At 40.7% G+C, this 23,336-nt stretch overlaps 1 protein-coding gene across 3 annotated transcripts in view; it reads left to right on the top strand.

Moving 5' to 3' along the window:
- LOC140467484 (suppressor of tumorigenicity 7 protein homolog) overlaps positions 1 to 23,336 on the top strand; it is a 163,583-nt gene that overhangs the window by 128,547 nt on the left and 11,700 nt on the right. For 2 of the 3 annotated variants that reach the window (XM_072563895.1, XM_072563897.1), the window contains exons 12-13: positions 9,863 to 10,013; positions 14,061 to 14,153. In XM_072563895.1, the coding sequence (XP_072419996.1) occupies positions 9,863 to 10,013; positions 14,061 to 14,153 (244 nt within the window). The remainder of the gene's footprint in view (positions 1 to 9,862; positions 10,014 to 14,060; positions 14,154 to 23,336) is intronic. The other variant, XM_072563896.1, reaches the window with a different exon arrangement.

The raw sequence follows: 23,336 nt of genomic DNA, 5'->3' as shown, positions 1-23,336 counted from the left end.
CCACTCTGCAGGCACCCTGCCTCTACTCCTGATGAAGGGCTTTTGCCCGAAACGTTGATTTTCCTGCTCCTCGGATGCTGCCTGAGCTGTGCTTTTCCGGCACCACTCTAATCTAGACTCTGGTTTCCAGCATCTGCAGTCCTTGTTTTTACCCAGTTGTAAGAGAAGCTAACAGAGACCAATTTTTAAAATTTTGGGAGTGTGGACATCAGGACCAGCGATTATTGCGTATCACTAATTGTGCTGATTTTGTGTCGATTGATATCTGGACTTGCATGTAGGCCAGTCTTGGTCAGGACAGAGAATTCCAGCCTTGTGTGACACTAGTTCTTTTTGAGCTGAATCCATATTCTCAGGTTGCCATATTGGGATTTGAACTCACTTTCTCTGGATTGTCCAGCAACGTAGCCACTGCCATGGTACCTGTTCTGTCCTCATCTAGTGTTTACCTGGGTAGCCCTGAGGTAGTCATTAAGAATGGGGCTCTGGGCTGATTTTTAAACTCCATCCAAGCCCACAGTGTATTTATCTGTCTATACTCTTCTATGCATTCTTGGTACTGTAGAGAAATCCTCACGCTGTACTTGCCACTGAGGATTATATAAGATGACAGGTATATTGAAAACAATCACAGCGGCGAGTATTATGAAACTGTCACGATTGTTCACTAATAGGAAATCCATTGTCTTTACCTGGATTGGTCTGCATTTCTGGCTAGTCTATATATACTGTTAGAGGAATCCTCCAAGTGTCAGTCCGTGTTGTTAGAGGAATTCTTACAGCATTAGTTTGGCAGATTGAAGGGATTTGACATGTTCAGGTGTGTTTAGAGAGCAGCAAAACCTGGAAATAGATGGTGTGTTTTTTCTGTATTAGTTCTGTTAATATGTTCAATCTTCACCTGTCTTTTTCGGAAATCTAATATTAACAACCTGTAATATTTTATGTCAGATTTACAGCATCCATATTTTTCCTGGCATCACTTCTGAAAGAGTTCATGAATATATTATTCTACTGATTAACTTGCCTTATTTTTCATATCCTAGGGATTAAAGCAGAGAAAGAGGCTCCAGAGAGTCTATTTTATGTTCATCATAAAACTTGTACCTAAAGTTACTACTGTAACTTGAAGGCTGGGATCAGGGCTATCGTTGATATTTACTAATTTTAGAAATCATATTTCACTAGCGTTGTCTTAAGCAAGGTCTCCTTTTATAAAGTAAGATGCACTCAGTTTAATTCCTTTAACATGGCAGCAATGCAGTAGCTGTTTATTTTTGAATTTTAATTAATATCTGTTAGAACATTGACCCAAGCTGTTATGTGTTTTTGTGTCTTTTACTTTTTTCAATTTTTTTTCTAGTATTGTACTCTTCTTACATGTTGGGATTTGCTTTCAGGACTCATTGCATAGAATGTGCAGCATGTAAACATGCCATTCAACCCATCCACTCAATCCTGGTGTTTCGTTCCACATGAGCCATCTCCCATTCCTCTTCATCTAAACAGTGTATTTCTCCATTCTTCCTCATGTGTGTAATTAGTTTTCCCTGAGATGCATTAACTAACAAATGGAGTTATTTGTCTCCATTACTCCATGTGGTAGCACTTTCCACCACTCAATTCCCTGTTGGATTTATTAGTAACTATGAGCTCTAGTTCTATTCTTCCCCGCAAGAGCAAACATTTCTCTACGTTTACCCCATCAAAATTTCTGAAAGTTCTCCATCAGGTCATCCCTCAACCCTCTCTTTTTGAGAGGAAAGAACTCCAGCCTGCTGGTCTTTGCTCATGCATGTATCCTTTCAGCTCTGATACCATCCTTGAAATTCGTTTTGCACCTTCTGTAATGATTCAGTATCCTTTCTATAAAATAGTGCCTTGCTCCTTACCACAAATCAGTGTGATCAGTTTGTACTTGAGCCCTTGCAAGTTGCAATAATGTGTGTTTGAACCAGTTTAATCCACCATAGAGTGCAAGTCAGTATTTCAGTGGGTCGGGAAATTTGGTCCGATTGGATGTGGGTCAGAGTATGTTTTGTGCAACTGGAAAAATATCAGTTTCATGATCCCTACCCCGCCTTGCACATATTATATATTACCTGTCACTGTACCCTTTTTAATGGAATGAAAGTCAGCTATGAAGGGACGCGTAATGATACACCCTACTGCTCACAGGCAGCAGAAGAATACTACTTAGTCAAACACTATCTTGCCTGGTGTTCCTTCAGTTTTTTCTCCTCCTAAAGTAAATGTCTGTTTATTCCTGACTTTTCAAGGATGTGAAAATAACACTGTCTGTAGGAGGTCAGAAGAAGTGGCCTTTAGAAGCCTCATTTAGTGGCTTTAGCCATCTGTGGTAATAAGGCATAAAATAATGGAAGCAGCAGCCTTGAGAGTCAGTGAGGATTTGAGTGTCTCTAATCTTTAACAAATACAGCTGTTTCATTAAGTAGATATGAATGACTGTAACCTTGAAGGATCTATGTTTATACCAATGTTGTACTGTGTGTGCTCGTCTCTCTCAATTACAGTGTAAGCAGAGAAAGCTAATTGCAGAGCAGAATTTCTGTGTGCATGACTGATCAAGCACTGCACGTCTTTAGCCAAAAACAGGCTCAGACAGTGTCCCACCTCTCTGCGCCTTTAGGGGAAAAGGAGCTTATGTGAGGGAGATGTTTTAAATTGCTTGCTTTTTAAGAAAAAATATTTCTTGCATATACATGTGTATACACAATATTGTAAGACTTATAAGTGTTTCCAGTTGAAACCCCTTTTGTCAAATGATCTCAGTGAATGTGTTTTCTTTTGCTTCTAATCAAATTGGTCACTGTAAAATTGACATTTTTGTAGTATTACAAATTCCGAGATTGAAGTACATCTTTCTCCTATGAAAGGACTCTTGAGGGAGAACTAGTATTTTGGAAATAAGTTCCAAAATTGCCTCACTCGGGTGCTGTATTTTCTTTTTGCACAATTGTGCCTAATTAACCAAATCTGAGTTTTCTTTGGCTTCCGTTCACAAGAAAATGGCATAATACAGTCAAAGCCACAAGCACTGGAGAGCAGGTGAGGAGTCAGACCAGAGGTCAGGCATTCAGGAGAGCTTTCCCACAACAACTTAATGTCCGCCAGTGATCCTTGCTCTGTAAAACAGACTGAAGGGGGATTAGCCAGGATTAGTGTCAGTATTAGCCACCAGAGTGTAGGTCTTAATGCTCCAAGGGAACCTACTGAGGCAGTAAATCTACTTTATCTAAAGGGGATCTAAGAAACCTTGAGTGCATTCCTTCAGAAAATGAATCTGAAAACTTCTCAGTGTGAAAAACGGATTAGTAAATAATCCTATCGTTTGTGACATTTCCCAAAACAAGACGTATGGCTCAGAGCTGAAGTATCTGTTCCCCCTTGCCTCCCCCATTCCCTGGAGCAACTATTTGACAAATGTGTTCAGGTGAGCATCCCTCTAACTCAGCTGCATCTCTACCATGTTTGGAGTTGGTATCAAGAAACTTTGCAAATTGAAACAGCTAATTATCGGAATTAAGCCTGAAATGTGGTGCTTTGTTGTGCCATCCTGTGCAACTAATATCCTTTTATGGGAATGAAAGGCTTCTTGAAAGGATCAGGGTAGAATTTTATTCTTAAAATAAGTTAGTTATATGATGAACAGTGGAATTCCTCCCAAAACTTCTGTCTCCCTCCCACCCCCCTCTAAAACCAACCTCTGACCACCAATCCCAATGCCTTCCAACCTAAGGAGAATCAGGAGAACAGGATTGAGCAACATTGCACATTGAATCTGCTGTGTCGGTCAGGACTATACCTCAGTCATCAACTCTGGAAATCCTCCCCTGCTCTCTCTTTCCTTTTAGAACCTACCTTTTGGCAAAATGTTTGTTTAACTGGTCCAGCATTTCATCATGTGACTTGAACTTTACATTGACTCAATTTCAATGTTGACCATTCCTTATATAGCACCTTTTAATATAGTCGAAGTTGCACCCTTAATTTGGTTCATCATCCCAAGAAACCTGATGAAGCATGACCAAATACCATTAACACCAATAATCCAGAGGACGACAGTTCAATTTGCTACTGTATTAGGCTCCATGGCAGTGTAAGAATTTGAATTTGGTTTAAAAATAATTAAATGATACGTGCAATAAAAACTGGTCTCTTAAATAGAGTCTGTTAAATTGCTACAGAAGCTCTCTAATATCCATTAGAGATTGAAACCTGGTGTCCTTACCTGGTCTGCCCTGCAGGTGGACTCTAATCCAGTGTTAAAACTTCTCCAAAGAATAACATCTGATGTAAGGAGCAGGCCCAAAGAAGATCATCTTGGGGCAACTGTGGGTGAGCAATAAATCCCAGCCTTGCTGATGTTACCCTATCCTGAGTACAACTGTACATATAATGATTTGGAACTTGTAGGTAGTGAATAGTTCTTCACAGTTGCTATTTCCAGCATTGCCCATCACTGTTAAAATTTGTCTGTGTTTAGTGTTCTTATTGTGGAAGAATTTTGTTGACCCTGCTTTGTCGGTTTCTTCTGAGAGTTTGGGTACCAACTGCCTTTCAGGCTCTTTGTGTTCCTTTGGTTTGGAAATATGTGAATTTGCTAAGGGTTCAATTTGTTCCTCATTTCTGACAATGTTGTGTGAAATCTGCATAAGGCAAGGTAGGCCAGATTGGGAATACGTTGATGTATGGATTGTTCATGACCTGGTGATGTAAAAAGAGACTTGACAGAAGCCTTCAAAATTATGGAAGGGTTTGATTGGGTGAAGAAGCATTTCATTGCATGCATTAAAGGAGAAGATTGGTGCAGTTTGGAGGATGCCTGTCAAAAAAGACAAAGGCTCTTTGGGACGATAAATCAATAATATATTGTGGTTAAGGTGAATGACCCTTTTTCTGTACTGTGCTTTCTTTGTAAATGTAATCCAGTAATGAGCTGTAGGATATTGAATTGCAGACCAGGCTTGAAGGGGTAAATGGTTGCCTTCTGCTCCAATTTTCAATATCTCTATGAAGGCAGCAAAATTATCTTAGTGACTACTGTCCTCCCTATCTCAAACTATTGATGGTTTTGAAGGAAACATTGTATCAGACAATGCTGCAGGTATCTTGTAACTTTAATAGTGGCCTCCAAACTAATGATGTCATGGTATCCTTGGAGTTTGCCTTCTGCATGGACCCCTTTTTAATGAGGCAGTTGCTGGTGTGGATTTGACATCAGGCCTGTGTTTGCCCATTGGTATTCCTGCACAGCTGAAATCTTTCAGCAACTTCCAAAGTGCAGTTGGTGAGAGGGTTGTCCTTTTCACAGACCCTACACTCTGATTGGAACCTAATATAGTGGAACCTCGAGTATCTGAATGAGATGGGTGGGGTGTGTTTTATTTGAATAACTGGTTCGGGTAACTGATCTGATCGTAAACGAGCAGTAGTTTGTGTGCCGGTTATCCGAACATTTGTCAGTTATCCGATTCTTGGCTTTAAAAGGGGCGGCATGGTGGTTCAGTGGTTAGCACTGCTGCCTCAGGGCACCAAGGTCCCAGGTTCAATTCCAGCCTTGGGCAACTGTCTGTGTGGAGTTTGCACATTCTCTCCGTGTCTGTATGGGTTTTCTCCAGGTGCACTGGTTTCCTCCCACAGTCCAAAGACGTACAGGTCAGGTGAATCGGCCATGCTAAATTGCCATAGGTTAGGTGTGTTAGTCAGAGGGAAAAAGGGTCTGGGTGGGTTACTCTTTGGAGGATCAGTGTGGACTTGCTGGGCCGAAGGGAACCTAATCTAATCTAATCAATGCAAGCCACAATGCATTTTAATTGATAACTGAATGCTGAGTTGCCTAATGCCGTTTTTACGGGACCTTGAGATCTTGTTTGGATAATTGATGTTTGGATAATCAAGGTTGTACTGTGCAACAGCAACATAATATTAACAATTGCTTAGTTGTCAGAAGGGTGTGGATTCAAGCCACAGTCTTGAGGACATAATCTGGCCTGACACTTGAGGGCAGTACTGCGGGAGTTGTGCACTCAGAGGGCCATCCTTCCAATTCTCCCATGTCACTGCTATTTAAAGAAAAGCTGGAGAGTTCTCCTAATGTCCTGGTCAACTTTTAATCCTTTACTGATATCAGTAAAAGAAATTATTTTCTCATTTATCTTGGTGAAACACTTCTGCAACTGTTAGCTTGTGTGTTTCCTAAATTACAACTGAGGCAAGAGTTCAAGCGTGGCTCATTTATTGTGAAGTGATTTGGGGCTTGCACAGTATTCTCTAAATGCATGTTTACTGTCTCAATCCTCCTGGTTTGACCTGCAGTATTTCTTCTGTACCTCCTTTGAAATTGTCGCTCTGCAGAACCTCTGCAGCATGTTGAAAGGAAGTTTGTATTGTTTCACTTACAAAAATAAAGAACACCCAGATCAATAACCTTTTTTTTTCTCTTCACTGAAGCTGACTAATAATCTGTTCATGTTACAGATTTGCAACTTTGTCAGTTTTATTATTCCGTTTAGATTATTGTAACAGTTTTGGGACAGAGAGTATAATTTTCTGGTCTCCTTCCTATCAGAAAGATGTTGTGAAACTTGAACTATAGGGAGAGGTTGAACAGGCTGGGGCTGTTTTCCCTGGAGAGTTGGAGGCTGAGGATTGACCTAAAGGTTTGTAAAATCATGAGGGGTGTGGTGGGGGCATCCAGAACTAGAGAGCATAGGTTTAAGGTGAGAGGGGAAAGATATTTTCTAATTAGAATTAGAGACCTAAGGGGCATCTTTTTCACACAGAGGATGGTACGTGTATGGAATGAGCTGCCAGAGAAAGTGGTGGAGACTAGTACAATTGCATAATTTAAAAGGCATCTGGATGAGTATATGAATAGGAAGGGTTTAGAGGGATATGGGCCGGGTGCTGGCAGGTGGGACTAGATTGGGTAGGGATATTTGGTCGGCATGGACAAGTTGGACTGAAGAGTCTGTTTCCATGCTGTACATCTCTATGACTCTCTGAATCAGATTTTGTGATGACATTTGATGGTATCAACAAGGAGAAGTTATCTTCAACTTGTAGAATTATTGATAACGTGGGAGTCAAATTAAAATGTTTCCTGAGAGTATGGAATTGAGGTCAGAAAAATGCTGTGTATATTCTACAAGTTTAGAACCTTTCTTGACAAAGGGAGTGCAAGATGGAGAGATTACCCCAAAAAGAAAAATCTGCCTGACATTCTGATACAGACTTGGCCGACAGAAGGACCGCATCAGAGCATTCAATGTTTAACTGCAAAAATTAAATTGCTGGTACATTACTGTCATTTAAAGCACAGTAAGGATATTTATAGTGTTTGCGGTGATTTAGATGGTAGTGCTCTCATCTCTAAGCCTTCAGTTTCTGATCAAGTGGGCCGAAGAATGGCAGATGGAGATTAATTCGGATAAATGCAAAATGCTACATTTCGGTAAGACGAACCAGGGACAAGACTTAGACAGGTAGTGCCCCTGAGTGTGTTGTCGAGCCACAAGATTTAGGGCTGCAGGTATGTAGTTCCTTGGAAGCAGCATCACAGGCAGCAAAATGGTGAAGAAAGCATTTAGTACGCTTGGCTTCATCAGTCAGAGCATTGAGTGCAGGAGTTGGGACATGTTGTAGCAGTAGACGACATTTGGAGTACTGTGTACAATTCTTCTGGTCGCTCTGCTATAGTAAGGATGTTATTAAACTGGAAAGAGTACACAGAAGATTTACAACGATGTGACCAAGACAGGAGTGTGTAAGTTATAATGCAAGACTGGATAGGCTGGGACATTATTCCCTGGATCATAGGTGGCTGATGAGTGACCTTGTAGAGGCTTGTAAAATCATGAGGGACATAGATAAGGTAAATAGGCAAAATCTTTTTCCCAGGATGGGGGAGTCCAAATCTAGAGGGCATAGGTTTCAGGTGAGAGGGAGCATGTTTAAAAAGGACTGAGGGACAACCTTTTCACACAGAAGGTGGTGCATATAACAGGCAGCTGAAGGAAGTGATAACAGTGAGTACAATTACAGCATTTAAAAAATCTTTGGGCTGGTACGTGGATAGGAAACATTAAGAGAGATATAGGCCAAATGCGCGCAAATGGGACTAGATCAAGAAACTTGGCCGAGTTGGGCCAAAGGGTCTGTTTCTGTGCTGTATGACTCTGATTCAAGCCTCCCTGCAGGACAGAAATCAAGGCTAATGCTCCCTGTGCTGTATTGAGGGAGTTCTGCACAGTCTGAAGGGTCGTTTTTCAAATGAGCAGAAGCACCATGTGCCTGCTACAATGGATGCAAAAGATTCCTTAGCACTGTTTTCAAGAGCAGAGGAATTATCATGAGTGCTAGACAATTGTTATCCCTCTTAGCTTAAAAATGTGTTGCTAGAAAAGCGCAGCAGGTCAGGCAGCATCAAAGGAGCAGGAGAATTGACGTTTCGGGCATAAGCCCTTCTTCAGGAATGAGGAGGGACACCCAGCAATACATTTTTAAGCTCTGATCTCCAGCATCTGCAGTCCTCTCTTCCTCCTAGTTGATTTTAACCTACTGCGAATCCTCTTGCACGGATGCCTTCCTTGAAGAAGCTCTCCTCCTCCCTCTACAAGGATCTCAGTGAGTCCCCCTCTCACTGCACCCCCCAGGTCAAAAACACACCTTCCTCATTCCTGATAAAGGGCTTTTGCCCAAAACGTCGATTCTCCTGCTCCTTTGATGCTGTCTGACCTGCGTTTTTCCAGCAACACATTTTTAAGCTCTGATCTCCAGCATCTGCAGTCCTCACTTTCTCCTAATTGTTATCCCTCAGCAACGTCATAAATACAGATTACCTGATCATTGTCAGATAGACTGGGAGCTTGCTGTGCACAAATTGACTGTTGTTTCTGACATTACAACAGTGACTGCACTTTTTGAAAGTATTGGTTTTAAAGAATCGAGATATCCAAAGTTGTGAAAAGCGCAGTGTAAATGCAAGCTTTTTTAAATACATGAACTTGCATGTATATATATCATACCCTAAACACATTGCACTACTCTGCATTCCCACATGTATATAATTTGTAAAGTTTATAAGCCTTGAGGTCTTCGCTCCAGTGTGGAAATTGGCAACGCATTTGCAATCTCTTAAATATTTAGGTTTGGGATCGTTGCCCATACCTTGTTACCTGTTTTTTAACTTGTATCCAAAGGTTATAGGATTAGTCAAATGTAGATCCACTGTCTTGTAGTTCTTTTGTGATAGAAATTTAACTTAATAATTACTTGTGAACAAGAAAATCTGGGTTGTGCAGCGAAAATCAAGTTTGCAGGGCTTTATAGCTCTTCTTGTTGGTGCTGTGTTGTTTCATGAGGCCAGAGACATTCATTGTGAAAATTACCAGTTCTAGCTGGCATTCCAGAGCACCTTTGGAGGGAAGAGCAAGAGCTTCTAAAACAAGCGAAGCAGGAGAAATGGGATAGATCGAAGAATACAAGAGGAGGGAGGAATAATGGGTCATGAATGGGAGAGGTCCAAAGGCAAAAGGGTGAGAGTTTCGCAACTACAAAATTGATTTTGTATTGCACGACATTTCTGATCATATAATAAATAACTAATTTGTGTGCAAGTTGGTCATTGCACACCGGCATGGTGTGAGAAATTAGAAAAAGTAAACTTTTAACCTTAATGCTCTTTGACACCTGAAATTACGCTGCTTCCTGTTTGGAAAAATAATTCTGCTGTCCCCAAATTTGTAAAACTTGTCGTACTCATTTATATTATCTATCTTTTGTTCTTCTCAACAACTAATCAGTTTTTAAAAATCTTTTCCCATTTTTTTTCCTTCAGTATTTACTAGAAATGAAAAGTTTAATTTTACCACCAGAACACATTCTGAAGCGGGGAGACAGTGAAGCAATAGCATATGCTTTCTTTCACCTTCAACACTGGAAGAGGGTAGAGGGGGCCCTTAACCTATTGCACTGTACGTGGGAAGGCAGTAAGTATCCTTTTGCTGTTCATGTCAAAGCTCACTAACCTAATTCAAAGTGATTTTCGAGTGATCTTGTTTAATTGGATGGTCTGAACACTCTGAGTCTCATGCTGTTTTTGTAATGAAGATTAACAAGAATGTGAAGGGTTTCCCTGAGTTTTAGACCTCTAGCTGATGTGATTATTTTCTAGCATGTGATTCTTTATTGGGAGATTTGTTGAGAATAATCTTGGATCAAGGCTTCTGAGATCTTTATTTGTCTTAAAAGAAAGTATTGAGCAGCATTTTACTTTTCACACTGCTCTTGTTGGTTGTTTACATTTTAATGGCAATATTTATGAGGTTGCAGTTGATCTGAGGATTTGTATATGCTGTCTTTGAGCTAGGAATAAAAGCATAGATAAAATCAACATAGTGTCTTGATAGAAATGTTTGGTCAATTATGCCTTTGCCAGTGGTCGTTCCATGTTGAACGTTACTAACTTCAGCCCTGCTTTCCGTGTTGTACTCTCAGTCTCTAGTTTGCAAATCTAGTAGAATAACCATTAACCTACTGTTACCCAGAAGGTGATAGAATTGTCAAATACACTGAGATCCCACCCTGTCATTTAGCTGCTTCGAGAAGTACAAATAATATCCAGTGAAGTCTTTGCTAGGATTTGGGAGAGGAGTGGGTGAGGAATGTGTGAACCTCTTGTCCAGTGATTCTTGGTAATAAATCTTTGTTACGAGGATGAATGTATGGGTATTGTAATGTATTAGTTACATTACTGAATTAATAGGACTAATAATCTGGATGTTTTGAGTTCAAAACCTATTCCAGTCTGAGAATTTCAATTTTACTTATTTTCCCTGCCCAGGGTTTGAAATGTAAAAGTGACTGTGATTGTTATAAGACCCATGGTTTTCTACATATATAAAGATAACAAAGCTGTCTTCCTTAGTTAGACTTGCCTATATATGAATGTCGTTCGAAATTAGTGTGGTTGACATTTTGCTATCTGAAATTTTTAGAGTACATGCATAGGACCAGAATTTAAAAAGAAAGAACTCGAATTTATATAATGATTTTGGGCCTCAGCAGACTTTACAACAAATGAAGTAATTCAGAATTGCAGTGAAACATGTCTGCTAATTTGCACACCAAAAGGTCCCAGTGACAATAATGAGCAGATGAAACTGTTTCAGAGATGTTAATTTTAACAAAATTACTGGCTGGCGCAACTTCCCTGCTTTTTTTTCTTTTTGAATAGCATGAATCATTGGAGGTGAAATTGGACGTCACACTACGTGTTTTCTCAGCCTGTGACGACTTATGTCATCAGATAGGAAGTGAATTTCAACTGAATCCTACTTTACTCAATGTTGAATGAACCCTCTTTTTAAAGTGTGATCTGATGGCATTAGCAGGATGGAAAAACTGTGACAATACAATACTTAAAAGCTGGTTTCACAATCTCTCCAATTACTTAGCTCTCCCCTTTCTTCATTGCAAATAAATCATCGTAAACCAGTGTTGGTTATTTGGTCCCATCAGCACCTCAACATTCTTTTACCACTCTTCTTCACATAAACACACTCTGTTTCCTTCCTGTACACAAAGCCCAAGGGCACTGTAAACATGGGCCTCAGAAATTTCATTAAAGGCAGTTTCAGCTGGCTGGGTGATGGGAGGGTGCATAATTGTGTCTTGGAGGATGGTGAGTTGTTTTAGAATGCGAATTTCATTGCCGTTTCTTCTCAATCTTAATGACTGGTAATCAGGCGCTGTAAAAGCTGGAGGGATTTCTTTAGGATAGATTAGGTTTATTGGGTGGTATTTAGTACATGCTACAGATGCATTTTGTCTGATGTGCATTTGTTGCCATTTTGTTATAATCGCATAAATTTATTTCAGTCAATACATGTTCAGTGAATAAATTAGAAAGGTGTGTTTTGCATTCTGATTGATCTAAAACATAACCAAGCAATTGAGTCCAGATTTTTCCTCTACTGAGAAACCACTAAATACTTGCTCAGGGTAAAACCTGTTTCCATAAATATCGGTCATTGTAATCTGCAGATGATGTATTAGCTGGGTTTTATTTGGGATACAGAGACTTGGAAATTTAAAACAATTTCTTCAGTTTCTTTACAGTATATTCTGAACAGTGCAAAGTAGACTCTTAACAGATGTACAGAGAAAAGAAAGATAACTGAAAATATGCAGCAAGTCAGCCTGAAAGAAGAAGAAACTATTTTGACTGAGGAAACCTTTCTGTTTAATTTGTGTTCAACATTGGCTCCTTTTATCCGAGTGCCTCAAACTTCTTGACCTTATTTTTAAAGCCCTCCAAGGTTTTTCCTTCCTCCAACCCCCATAACCCCCCCTCCTAACGTTTGCATTATTGGTAAGGAGAGTGTTCCAGGACTTGGGATTGATGATATCAGGTTCCCAGTGTGGACTGTGTGTGATTTTGAAGGGCATCTCGCCAGTGGCAGTATTCGCTTGTGTCTGCTGAGATTGTAGGATTGGAAGTTGCTAGTTGCATCTGGTTGTAGAACTGCTTAAGTTAATGTGTGAAAGGAGAGAAGTTTATGCTTCCTCTGCACAGTTTGTACCCATTAGTTCAATTGTTCTGTTTATTAAGTGAGATCATTAGTGCTAGGGGTTTGTGTGCTTTTCTAATGTGGCCCCTCAAACATTCCCAAGCAAGAACAGCTCGTGTTAACACCTGTCTGATGGAATTCAGAGAGGGTGGGGGAGGGGGGGCATTCTTTGGCTGTATCATTTGACTAAATTACATGGGTAATGTTAAATAAACTCATCATTTGACAAGAAGAGGATAGGTTCTTCTGCCCTGGCTAAAACCATTCCTCAACAAATGTCACCTAATAAACCAGACTGTGGGATCTTGCTGTTTGGAAAATAACAACTTTGGAAGTAAGGTCATTGTTATGATGGTTTCTGTCGATGGGCCTACCTTGAATGAGCTGCCGAATGGTCCTTTAGGTATGAAGTAAAGGAAGCAGCTGGGGCTTGGGCAGTGTATACATAGGTCACATAAAATTGGAGTAGACATAGAGAAGCTGCAAAACAATTTCGGGCAGTGATAAAATTAACAAGATTTATAATTGATTTTAACGTTGAGTTAAGGTCCTGGGGAGTGTTGCCAAACAAAGTGACCTTGGGGTGCAGGTTCATAGTTCCTTGCAAGTGTAGTTGCAAGTAGACAGGAAGGTGAAGAAGGCGTTTGGTACGCTTGCCTTTATTGGTCAGTGCATTTAACTATAGGCATTGGGAGGTTTTGGTTAGGCTACTTTTGGAATACTGTGTTCAGTTCTGGTCTCCCTACTATAGGAAAGATGTGAAACCTGAAAGGGTTCAGAAAAGATTTAGGGTTAGAGCGTTTGAGCCATAGGGGGAGGCTGAATAGGCTGGGGCTATTTTCTCTGGAGCATCAGAGGCTGAGGGGTGACTTTATAGAAGTTTATAAAATCATGAGGGGCATGGATAGGGTGAATGGACAAGGTTTTTTTCGTAAGGTAGGGAAATCTAAAACTAGAGGTTTTAAGAGGAGTGGGAAAAGATTTAAAAGGGACCAAAGGGGCAACTTTTTCACAGAGGATGGTGCGTACATGGAAGAACTGCCTAGGGAGGTACAGTTACAATATTTAAAATACATCTGGATGGGTAGATGAATGAGAACGATTTAGAGGGATATGGCCCAAATGCTGGCAAATGGGACTGGATTAATTTAGGATACCTGATCGGCATGGATGCCACAAAAGGTCAATGTCCATACTATACATCTCTATGACTGTCCAATTTCACCCAGATATGTAGATGCTATTCCTTCAGCACCTCTCAGACATATGTAGCACTTACACAGCTTACATTGTCTGACGGTCAGTTATTTAAAGCTAGAACCATTTATTTGGCTATAATTGCTAGTATGTAGGATCTCACATGGAGTGAACCATTCACTGTGGAGACCTCTGCATTGCTGGAACATCTGTGGTTTATTACAGTGAATACCGTGTATCTTATCTGTGTTACTGTTCTCCTTTCAGCTTTTCGAATGATCCCCTATCCCTTGGAGAAAGGTCATCTTTTCTATCCATATCCCAGCTGCACAGAAACAGCAGATCGAGAATTACTACCATGTATGTTCCATGATCCAATCTTTTTTACCTTGATGACAAATGTTTCTTTTCTATTCCGTTAAATTAAACCTTGAATAAAGTTTGTAAAAAGTAACTGACATGCTTTCTTAGAAGATGTTATGTTTCTACTCCACCTGCTGTTACCTCTGCTTCTGCCCTACTAAACGTGATTCATGCTTGTATAATCTCAAGGCTCAATTTATCAAATATTCCCCAGCTACTTCCACTTCTGCAAGCTGCTGCTCATCCAGAATGCTCCAAACTCTCTTTTTTTTCTCATCTCTGAAATGCCCAACTGTCCTATCACTCATCCTTCCCACTGCCACATGTGCAGAATGTGTATGTAATCCTGGTCAGTGCTTCCAGTGTGATACTAAGTGAATGGTACACTGTTGAAGGTGCTAGCTTTTGAATTAAATGTTGAAGACTCTTTCTCTCTTTTTTTCTCTCTCTCTCTCTCTCTCTGCCTTTTTCAATCCAATGGTGCTGGTTCGGAGAAAAAGCAGGAAAGTTCACCATTCTTTCAAATGGCATCTTCCCCTAAACCAGCACCAAAAACTAAATGCAAATTAGCTGGTCATTCATCTCTTGGTTATTTGTGGTATCTTGAGTGCAAATTGACTGCTGTGTTTGCTTGCCTAACATTAAAAACTACACTTTTTGATAGTAATTAGTTAGCTGCAAAGGAAATCTGTGGATACGAATAGAGTTCTGTAAATGAAAATTCTTTGTGTTTGTGAGTTGCACTTTTCTTTTCTGATGATTTTTGTCCCCCAGTAACTCATGAATAAATGCCTTGTCTCCTGAGTTGCATCACTGGCAGTCTACATTGTTAAACATGGCATCCCTGTCCTCTGATACTTTATTATTTACTCCCCCTAGCTTTGCCACCTTTCTTTTTGCTTTTACAAGTCTTTTCCAGCTCAGTATTTGAGTCTTTGCTACAACCTTTCCACTCCAACCCCTGCCCCTCCATTAGAGAGACACACTCACTCTACAATTTTGTAATATTGAAATATAAAATTGTTTTGATTAAAATTTAAAATTAGGATTATAGGCTCATAATTTCCTGAAGAAATGACTGAAAGGCAAAGAAAAATGGTTTACTTTTGCAGGTTTTAGCTTTGAACTTTTCTCCTGTAATTAGGTCAAAAATGTGCAGACAATTCCCATTGAAAATTCCTGGCATACTGCAGAGTAAAATGGTTCACAGTTTTACTGTTGTGCAAATAAATTTAAAATTACAATCAGTCAAGCTAAGTGATAATTTTAATCACTCATTGAGTAAGGTAAGATTCAGGTGCCCTTCATAATACTTAAGTTATTTTAATGGCTTATTGTATTATTATGAAGCTTAAAATCTGTGCCTTATCAGTGTGGGAGCTTTGGTTCTGTGCTTCAGCTTGGAAAGGAATTGCTTCAGGGCACAGGTACAAATTCCAACAGAGACCAGGAGGCCTTGGTATTCAGTTTGCTGAATTTGCTTAACTCTCCAGCTCGGCATACAAGGTTTCTATTTGGTTTTACTTGTATGTCGTAATCCTAGTTAAGGTCTGTTTTCCCCCTGTTTGTGTATGATGGTTGGAAGAATGCATGTGTTTGTCTGTTGAAGTGGTTTGATGTGTCTGAGGGTGATCCTTGCAGGCATCTACAGAAGTGCATCATGGGATTGTGATTTCCCATTTCTGAGCAGTTGATGCTTCAGGGAGAAGTAAATTCCTACCTGAGACATTTGGGTCAAACGGTCACTCGATTAAGATGATCTCATTGCTCAGATGAAGCACCCCAAGGGGGCTGATTGCTTTAGAAAAGAACCGCCCCAGCTCTTTACAGTTTAATTAATTCCATAAAGGAGCATTGCTTCTCAGCTTGTCAATTCTGCCCAGCATGTGGGAATTGCGTCCGATTTACAGCTCTGCAGCAGTTCTGCTCTACTGGTGTTTCTGCTCCATGCACAGCTCCTCTCACCCTACCTCACTTTTTACAATCAGCATGACACCCTACTCTTTCCTTCCGGGGGCAGATGGTGGTGTAGTTCCTATGTCACAATGAGTTAACAAGAAGCTCAGGTTAATGCTCTGGGGTTATGAGTTCAAATCCCACCACAGATGCTAATGAAAGTTCAAGTTAAGAAATAAAATCTGGAATACAAAGGTAGTTTCAGTAATGATGACCGCAACAGCTATTATCAGTAATTGTGAGAACTTGTCTTGTTCACTCACTGATGCCCTTTAGGGAGGGAAATCTTCTATCCTTACCTAATGACAGCAGTGTGATTAACTCTGAACTGTCATCTGAAATGGCCCAGTAAGCCCCTCAGTTCAAGGGCCTTTAGGGATGGATAATGCACATGTGCCCATGTCGAAGTTTTAAAGCCCCCCTTAAATGCATCCCTATCTGACTTGAGTACGAAGCTGAAAATGCGTTGCTGGAAAAGCGCAGCAGGTCAGGCAGCATCCAAGGAGCAGGAGAATCGACGTTTCTGGCATGAGCCCTTCTTCAGGAATGAGGAAAGTGTGCCAAGCAGGTTAAAATGAAAGGTGGGGAGGGGCGTTGCAAATGCGATAGGTGGAGGGAGGTTAAGGTGAGGGTGATAGGCCGAAGTGAGGGTGGGGGCGGAGAGGTCAGGAAGAAGATTGCAGGTTAGGAAGGTGGTGCTGAGTTAGAGGGTTGGGACTGAACTCAGTCATAAGCTAGGTTCACAGCAACACATTTTCAGCTCTGATCTCCAGCATCTGCAGTCCTCACTTTCTCCTATATCCATACGAAACAGAGTTCCATATTTTAACCACAGCCTGAGTGAAGAAAATTGGAAATGTGGCAGGCTACCACCCAGTTTAAAAAAAATACCAACAATTCTGGCAGCTGTATTGCTTCCTCCTGCTCTTCTGTACACAATTACAGTCATAAGCTGGGTTGAAAATTTGAAATTATAATGTAGATCACTTCATCCTGTTATTTTCAACATAAGAACAACACTTAAAAGAACTGAAAGGGAAGTGTCCAACCTTTTTTAGGTTAGATTACCTACAGTGTGGAAACTGGCCCTTCAGCCCAACAATTCCACACCGACCCTCCGAAGAGGGACCCATCCCTCTCTGACTAATGTACCTATCACTATTTGCAGTTTAGCATGGCCAATTCACCTGACCTGCACATCTTTGGACTGTGGGAGGAAACTGGAGCACCCAGAGGAAACCCACACAGACACGGGGACAATGTGCAAACTCCACACAGACAGTCTCCCGAGGCTGGAATTGAACATGGGACCCTGGTGCTGTGAGGCAGCAGTGCTAACCACTGAGCCACCGTGCCACTTTTGATTGAATGGATGGGGAAATGACAGTAAAACATTTCAGTTTCTTCTTGATGGATCTGAACACCACTGTCTTCTGTCTAAGTTTCCCCAATTGCTTAGGAAGATAGGATGCCCTATCACAGAATGGGACCAGTTACGGTGCCTGTGTCTGCTCATTGAAGAGTTTGACCACTCGCTTCTTGGAAAAAAAAACAAGTAAACTATTCAAGCTTGGGTTTTTGCTCTTCTCTCTTTTTAAAAAAAAATCAGATCTCGATAACCTGGTAGAAGTCACTAATGTTAAGACTGTGCTTGATAAGTTTGGCATTGAGGTGATCTTTCCACTTCAAGGAGTTCAGAATTAGTAGTAGTAAATATAAAACAATTAGTAATAAATCAAACCAGGAATTTAAGAGCAATTCTTTATTTGAGGAATGGTGAGAATGTGAAACTTGTTACCATGTGTAATTGTTAGGTTAGTGCATTAAATGGAAAGCCCAATTCTACATGTTGGGGAAGTGAATAGAATAGGGTGAGAGGAAGTTAAGTAGGTTCTGTATCGTAAATTCCAGATAATTAATCCATTTCCTTTTTTTTTAACCTCCATTGTTATTCTGACCAAGTTTCTATTCATGCCAAAATAACTATATTAAACAAAATATGCACGACCTTTGTTGATTTATCTTAAATTTATGTGATATAGCTACTGACGAGAGGAAATTATCCCTATTCATCTTATCAAAGCCCTTCATTATCGACCAATAGCACAATAATAGGTGGATGGGCAGGTAGTGTTGGGGAAACAGGGAAGCTGCAGAAGGACTTGTAGGCTAGGAGAACGGGCAAAGGAATGACAGATGGAATACATTGTGGGGAAAGTGGAAGGTAATGCTCTTTATTAGGAAGAATAAAGGTGTAGACTGTTTTCTGAACTAGGAAGGGCTTCAGAAATCTGAAGCACAAAGAGATTTGAGAGTCCTCAGGATTTTCTTAAGGTTAACATGCAGGTTCAACTGACCATTACGAAAGCAAATGCAATGTTTGCATTCCTTCCAAGAGAACTAGAAATCAAGAGCAGAGGTGTACTGTGGAGGCTGTATAAGGCTCTGGTCAGACAGCATTTGGAGTATTGGGAGCAATTTGAGCTCCATATCTAAGAAACGATGAGCTGGCCTTGGAGGGAATCCAGAGGAGGTTTATAAAAATGATCTCAGGGGTGACAGACTTGACATCTGAGGATGGTTGAAGATTCTGGGTCTGTACTCGTGGAGTTTAGAAAAATGGAGGGAGAATCTGCTTGAAACTTTCCGAATACTGAGGGGCCCAGGTAGAGTGGATGTGGTCAAGATGTTTCTAGTAGTTGGAGAGACTAGGACCTGAGGACATATTCTGAGTGAAGGCATGACCCTATAGAACTGAGATGAGGAGGAATTTCTTCAGCCAGAGCATGGTTAGTCCGTGGAATTCACTGCCACAGCAGGCTGTGGAGGTCAAGTTATTTACTGTATTTAAGATAGATTTTTGATTAGTAAGGCGATGAAGGGTTACAGGGAAAAGGCAGGAGAATGGGATTACGAAATAGGTCAGTCATGATCAAATGGCAGATCTAATGGAGGGGTCGAATGACCTCATTCTGCTGTACCTTATGGTCTTTTATTAGGGTTGGTGGTGGTGACTAACTTGCTCTCTGCATAGGTGGATTTCTGATACAGATTTTAATGAAGCTGTACACCTCCACATTACAGCTACACAATTCCTTAAGTTTTAGAATACTCACAGACAAAGACAAGCATGATCCTAAAGGAAGGGTGCTAAATTGGGAGAAGGCCAACTGTACCAAAATTCAGCAGGAGCTGGGGAATAGAGATTGGGAGCAGCTGTTTTTAGGGAAATCCACATTGGATATGTGGGAGGCTTTTAAAGAGAGGTTGATTAGCATGCAGGAGAGGCCTGTTCCTGTGAAAATGAGGGATAGAAAAGGCAAGATTAGGGAACCAAGGATGACCGGTGAAATTGAAAGTAGCTAAGAGGAAAAATAAGGTCTAGGTGACTGAAGACAGCTGAAGCCTTGGAAGAATATCAGGACTGTAGGACCGATCTGAAACAAGGAATTAAGAGGACTAAAAGGGGTCATGAGATATCCTTAGCAAGCTAGGTTAAGGAAAACCCCAAAGCCTTTTATTCATATATAAGGAGCAAGAAGGTAACTAGGGAAAAGGCTGGCACACTCCAGGACAAAGGAGGGAAGATTTGCATGGAATCAGCGAAAATGGGTGAAATTCTTAATGAGTACTTTGCATCGTTATTCACAGAGGAGAGGAACATAGCAGCCTTTGAGGTTAGGGATAGATCTTTAATTATTCTATATGAGGTCTGCATAAGGAGGGAGGAAGTGTTGTGTATTCAAAAAGACATTAACGTGGACAAGTCCTCAGGTCTGGATGAGATCTATCCCAGGTTACTGAGGGAAGCAAGAGAGGAAACAATTGGGACTTTAACAGATATGTTTGCAGCATCTTTGAACATGGGGGGAGGTCTCAGAGCACTGGAGAATTGCTAATGTTGTCCCCTTGTTTAAGAAGGGTACCAGGGATAATCCTGGTAGGGAAGCTACTGGAGAAGATACTAAAGGATATGATGTATATCCATTTGGAAGAAAATGGGCTTATCAGTGATAGGCAGCATGGTTTGTGCAGGGAAGGTCATGTCTTACAAACCTAATAGAATTCTTTGAAGAGGTGACAAAGTTGATTGTTGAGGAAAGGGATATAGATGTCATATACATGGACTTTAGTAAGGCATTTGATAAAGTTCTCCATGTAGGCTGATGAAGAAGGTGAAGTTGCATGGGGCCCAGGGTGTTCTAGCTAAATGCATAGAGAACTGGTTGGGCAATAGGAGACAGTAGTAGTATAAGGGAGCTTCTCAAAATGGAGACCTGTGACCAGTGGTGTCCCACAGGAATCCGTGCTAGTGTGTATGATAAATGATTTGGAAGAAGGTGTAGGTTGCCTCATAAGCAAGTTTGCAGATGACACTAAGATTGGTGGAGTAGCAGATAGTGAAGGGCACCTTCAGAGAATACAGCAGAATATAGATAGATTAAAGAGTTGGGCAGAGAAATGGCAGATGGCGTTCAATCTGGACAAATGTGAGGTGATGCATTTTGGAAAATACAGTTCCAGAGCAAACTGTCATAAATGGAAAAGTCCTGGGGGAAATTGATGTACAAAGAGATCTGGGTGTTCAGGTCCATTGGTCCCTGAAAGTGGCAATGCAGGTCAGTAGTGTGGTCATGAAAGCATATGGCATGCTTTCCTTCATCGGATGGGGTATTGAGTACAAGAGTTGGCAGGTCATGTTACAGTTGTATAAACTTTGGTTCAGCTACATTTGGAATACTGCATACAGTTCTTGTCGCCACATTAACAAAAGGATGTGGATGCTTTGGAGAGAGTACAGAGGGTGTTCACCAGGATGTTACCTGGTATGGAGGGTGCTAGCTATGAGGAGAGGTTGAGTAGTTTAGGATTATTTTCATTGGAAAGACTGAAGTTGAGGGGGAGCCTGAATGAAGCCTACAAAATCATAAGAAGAGGTGTAGACAGGGTGGATAGCAAGAAACCTTTTTTTCCTAGTGTTGAGAGCTCAATTACTAGGGGTCAGTTACTAAAGTAAGAGGGGAAACGTTTAGGGGAGATATGCATAGAAAACTCTTTATGCAGAGGGTGGTGGGTGCCTGGAATGTGTTACCAGTGGAGGTGGCATCATTTAAGATGTATCTGGACAGATACACGAATGAGCAGGGAGCAAAGGGACACAGATCCTTAGAAAATAGGTGGAAGATTTAGATAGAGGATCTGGATCAGTGCAGGCTTGGAGGGCTGAAGGGCCTGTTCCTGTGCTGTAAGGTTATTTGTTCTACAGTTTTGTTTGAAGCTCCATGACTATCGGTAGGTTTCCCAGATTCACCGAGACCCATCAACTGAAGGACCAAGAAATGAGAGGTAGTTGAATCCAAGTGTTGTAAATACCTGAGGGAGCAGGAGAATTTCCTTGTTAACCCCCGCAGGTGTCTCACTCTCTCCTCCCACCACCCCACAAATGCACGCACCCACCCCACCCCACCCCACCCCACCCCACCCCACCCCTGCCCACAGCAAGCCTGTTGGACACTCACTGCAGTCAGATACTTATAAGCTACCTAAGTGCCTTCTCTTTCAGTACAATTTCACCTCCCCACCTTGCCCCACTCCCCCCTCTCACTTTCCGTCTGTGGCCAAGGGTGTAATAGTCATTCCTGCCTGGCAGTTTGTCAGTCAACCCTTCTCAGTGGCTGCTGACCAGGAAGCAAAAAATGTTAAATGGATCATGCCGTTAACTTTGGCATTTCCTAACTTTTCCATAAATATCGGGCTGAAAAGAAAAATGAGAAAGAAAGCAATTTGTGAGTAATTTGCAATATTATGTGAGATTATTGAGCAATGTTTACAAGCAAGCAAGAAAAATGAGAGTCAGAACTAATCACCCTTGAAAATAATTAATCAGTTCATCAGTGTCTGAAACAGAACTTGCAGGTTAAAGTTTCAGGTGTAACCATTTATTAGAACAGAAGGTAAAAGATTGGAAACTGTTTGTTCCTGATTGAGTGTTCTCTCAGCCAAAATGATTAACGAGATTATGATCTTGATATGGTAATACTCCAGATGAGAACACAACTATAGCCACACAAGGAGTCAGGCCTTTACTTTCTTTGACCAATTAAGTTCTCTGAAAAAAATGCCTTGTTTCAGGAATTTTGGCGCAATGACTGCAGTCAAGCAGCGCCTTGGTTTTGATTTTCTCATCTTTCTTGAGAGACGCAGCAACTATTGGAGAAGAAATAGATTTCTCTTTGTCTGTTTAGACTCAGCTTGACCTTGTGTCTGAGAGATCGTAGGGTAGCAGTTGTCTGCTAGTTTGTGCAAATCTTCACCTAAGTTTTGTCCTGAATTCTATATTATTTTTACAAAAATGGCAACACCTTTGGATCAAGACTGTTGCAATTTAGATGAACACAAAGCTTATGTTGCACTTACATGCACTTGCAATGGAACAGAATGGTTTTGGTTCAAATTACTGACTACATTGTATGGAACTGTTTTACAATTTAGGGAGGTCAAAATAACAAGGATTAAGACTTTAGTCTGCCTGCTAAATCATTAAGAATCATTTAAAACTTCACTGGGCTGAGACTGAGGTACCGGGTTATCTGCTTAAACTCAACATTGCAAGCAGTTAGCAATTTGAACCAGCTAGCTCTTGGTCAAAGGCACAAGAAATATAAATATGCTTAATAATAAACAAGAACAGAAAAAAATCAAAAAGCTACCAGAATGTTAAGCACTTTAAAGGGCAGGAAGTTTACCTACAGCTTTACAAAACCCATGTTTAGACATGATATGTGACCAGTTCTGACTACTGTCCCTTGGAATATAATTGGCTTGAAAAGGAGTGTGCTGTGGATTCACCAGTATGTTACCAGGTCTCCCAAGTATTAGGTTATGTGGAGTGATTACACAAATTCCCTGAAATAGAAGGTTAAGTTAGAAGCCATGGAGTGGTTTAATTGAGATTTTTAGAATTTTGAAAGCAATTAATAGAACAGGAAGATGACTTTTTTCCCATGTGGACAACAGAATTTCAAAACCTTAATTTCAAAACCAGGCCATTTTGGAGGGATTTTGAAAACTGTCAAATAATTCCAGAAGTGTGAAACTCTGTGCTATAACAAGCTGTGGATGCAACCTGACTTAAGATTTTCAGTCTCACATAAATTTTCACCAGACAAAAGATGTTAAAAAAAAAATGATGTTAGGCTTTTAGAGTTCAAACACCGATCAACT

This window comes from Chiloscyllium punctatum, chromosome 45 (genome assembly GCF_047496795.1).
Source record: "Chiloscyllium punctatum isolate Juve2018m chromosome 45, sChiPun1.3, whole genome shotgun sequence".
Classification (NCBI taxonomy): Eukaryota; Metazoa; Chordata; class Chondrichthyes; order Orectolobiformes; family Hemiscylliidae; genus Chiloscyllium; species Chiloscyllium punctatum.
The sequence above is the reverse complement of the archived record's forward strand: the minus strand, read 5'-3'. Positions and strand labels throughout refer to the sequence as shown.